This window comes from Myotis davidii, unplaced genomic scaffold (genome assembly GCF_000327345.1).
Source record: "Myotis davidii unplaced genomic scaffold, ASM32734v1 scaffold1509, whole genome shotgun sequence".
Classification (NCBI taxonomy): domain Eukaryota; kingdom Metazoa; phylum Chordata; class Mammalia; order Chiroptera; family Vespertilionidae; genus Myotis; species Myotis davidii.
In genome coordinates this window covers 238,255-241,304 of record NW_006299480.1, presented here as the reverse complement: position 1 = coordinate 241,304, position 3,050 = coordinate 238,255, and the positions used below count along the sequence as shown (strand labels likewise).

Here is a 3,050-nt window from a genome sequence, read left to right as displayed (position 1 = left end):
CACCCCTCCAGCCCTGCCTGACCCACACTCACGCAGAGGGAAGGCAGTGGTGCCTGAGGTAAGGCTGTTGAGGGCCACGCCGTATGGGGGGACACTCTGGTTCAGGTATAGCAGCGAGTTGACTGCAAAGACCACTACCCCACCTGGAGGAGGACAGGCTGGTGGGCAGGGCCCAGGCGCTCCACACTACCTCCCCCAACCCGCCAGGCTCTCACCTATGGGCTTGGGCACCGCCAGGGCCTGGGTGCAGTCGAAGGGCAGGCTGGTGAGGGACCAGATGACGGGGTGGACCTTCTGGGTGATGTTCAGTGAAATGGCCACGATGGAGCACGTGTCCTGCCGCACGGCCACCCGCCTGGGACAGCAGATGGGTCAGCCAGGGGTCCCTGCCCGCCCCCGCCCGCCCCCCCAGGGCCACTGCAGAGGGGCCTCACCCGGGCCACGTCTGGTTGGGCTCAAACAAGATGAGCAGGGTGGGCTCGTAGTAGCCGTGCAGGAACTGCAGGTCGACGATGTTGAGCAGCTTCTCGTCCAGTGCCCGGACGTCAATGATGTAGCTGGGCAGGAAGCTGGACCTCTGCCTGGGGGGTGAGGGCTTCAGCGGGTGGAGGGTGGAAGGTGGAGGGCAGGTGGGGCTTGGCCCCCCAAGCGCCCCGGCACTCACCCCTCGCCCATGAGCCCCTCGTGCTCCTCGGCCAGGCTCTCCCTGCGGAAGGGCAGCACGACCAGCCGCGTGCCGTAGATGAGCATGGCCGCGCAACGTCCGTCAGGGTCCACACGCACCCGCGGCGTGTGCACGTTCTGCACGAACCCGTCCTGGGGGTGGAGAGCCATCAGGCAGGCCATGGGGCCAGTGGGAGGCCTCGAGGGAAACAAGGGGGTGGGCGAGGGCAGGGCACTGGGGGAGGGAGAGGGGCCGGACGGGGTGGGGCACAGCCTGCCTACCCGCAGCTCCGGCTCCTCAAAGTAGTGCAGAGACAGTGTCTTCAGGTCGTGGGTGCCCGGGTCGTACTCCACCACAGACAGCTGGGGACGGCAGGTGAGAGCTTCGACCCGCCTCTGAGCTCTGCCTGGCCTGTTGACCCCCGCCCACCGCGTGCCCAGGACCCCCACCAAGCCCACCGCCCACCTTGGCATCTTTGAAGCTCAGCAGCAGGGCATCCCGCTTGGCGCCTGCCAGCTGCACGCTGGCCATGGACATGACGTTGCCGAAGAAGGAGAAGGAAGCCACCAGCTCCAGCTTCTCGCGGTGCTCCCTGTGAGCCTTGCCCTCTGGGGGAGAGGTGGGGGGCACAGGTTTGGTTCCCTCGCTGCAGCCGCCCACCATCAGGCATGTGGCCAGCACAGCCGCCCGGGCACTCACCTGTGCTCCTGTCATTCTTGGTCGGGGCCTGGAGGAAGGAGGGGAGGCAGTGAAGAGGCGCTGCTGCACCAGGGGCCCCGCCTCATGGAGGACGAGGAGGAAAGACCACCAGGGCTGCCCCGACTAGACCCTCAGTGTGGTGGGGAGCATGAGGTCTATGGAGAGCAGCGCACACCCAGCCCCACAGGCTCACACCTGGGTCCCCACCCTGGACACAGGCTTCTCCTGAGCCCACCCCATGCGGGGTCAGAGGTGGAGCAGCTGCTCTACGCACCCCTAACCTGCCTGGCTCTGCCCCCACGGAGTGAGACACGGGGCCACAGAACAAGGCGGAGGGTGTAAACGAGGCTAGAGCAATAACGTTCTGTGTCACTTGGGGCAAAAGCGCTCATTTGAGCCAAAACGTCATAAATCAAGGAGGCCTGCTGCATCTCCAATGTAACGAAGGAGGAGATGACACAAAACGTGCAACAAAAACGAAATAAAAACACAGGACTCATACAAAGCGAAGCCGAGGAGGACGACACAGTAAGAAATAAAGGAACACGCCAAAACCGGTGTGGCTCAGTGGATAGAGCGTCGGCCTGCGGACTGAAAGGTCCCAGGTTCGATTCCGGTCAAGGGCATGTACCTGGGTTGCGGGCATTTCCCCAGTGGGGGATGTGCAGGAGGCGGCTGATCGATGTCTCTCTCATCGATGTTTCTGGCTCTCTATCTCTCTCCCTTCCTCTCTGTAAAAAATCAATAAAATATATTAAAAAAAAAAAAGGAAGAAAGAAAGGAACAAAGACACTGAGAGACGGTCATCCAGCCCCAACTACCAGGAACCACATCCCGTGACAAACACCCAACTACTGGACAGAGTGGGTCTGAAGGTAAAAGCATTCGAGTTAAAAAGAGACACTTCATGGCCAGAAGGTCAGTTCACAAGCAAAAGCTACTGAAAAAGTGTAACATGACCCTGAGTCTCAGGAAGCAGCTTTAAGACACAGACACAGACACAGGCAGACACACACACACACACACACACACACACCCTTCGATAATCCTGCTGGGCAAGTGCCCCACCTCGGCCACCTTTAAAATGACCTTGGCCGAAACCGGCCTCCGGACTGAGGGGTCCCAGGTTCGGTTCCGGTCAAGGGCATGTGCCTTGGTTGCGGGCACATCCCCAGTGGGAGATGTGCAGGAGGCGGCTGATAGGCGTTTCTCTCTCATCGATGTTTCTGACTCTCTATCTCTCTCCCTTTCCCTCTGTGAAAAATCGATAAAATATATTTAAAAAAATAAATTAAATTAAATAAAATGACCTTGGATAGTCTTAACTTTTGTCTCTTTCATGTAAATGTGAGCGTCAGATTACAAGTCTAGTGAGAAGCTTATTGCATCTCTGAGATGAAGAGCATCGATGGATGGACAGGAACGGCTTTGTGACGCTCCGAGCCCGGTGTGTGGCCAGGGGCACAGCTGCTCGGGCTCCAGGACCCTGTCCGGGGCCAGGTCCACCGACTTCCTGCCCGCAGGGTACCCTCTGGACAGGGCCGGACAGCAGAGGCCCGGCGCCGCCTCTGCAGTCACGTCTGTCTGTCGAGTCTGTCGGGGACTCTCCTTCGGCCATTTAAGGTGTGAACGGCCTCCTGAGGGCTCGGGGCTGGGCCCTCCGACCCTGCTCTGCTGGCTCCTTCCC

The 3,050-nt window shown here is 60.2% G+C and overlaps 1 protein-coding gene across 1 annotated transcript in view; it reads right to left on the bottom strand.

The window, feature by feature from the left end:
* CPSF1 (cleavage and polyadenylation specific factor 1) overlaps positions 1–1,794 on the bottom strand; it is a 7,855-nt gene extending 6,061 nt beyond the window's left edge. Inside the window, exons 1-8 of the mRNA XM_015571374.1 lie at positions 1,737–1,794; positions 1,364–1,444; positions 1,130–1,272; positions 946–1,026; positions 665–816; positions 435–581; positions 216–355; positions 33–143 (exon numbers count right to left, since the gene is read on the bottom strand). Of these exons, the coding sequence (XP_015426860.1) occupies positions 33–143; positions 216–355; positions 435–581; positions 665–816; positions 946–1,026; positions 1,130–1,272; positions 1,364–1,444; positions 1,737–1,794 (913 nt within the window). The remainder of the gene's footprint in view (positions 1–32; positions 144–215; positions 356–434; positions 582–664; positions 817–945; positions 1,027–1,129; positions 1,273–1,363; positions 1,445–1,736) is intronic.
* Positions 1,795–3,050: the final 1,256 nt, after the last annotated feature.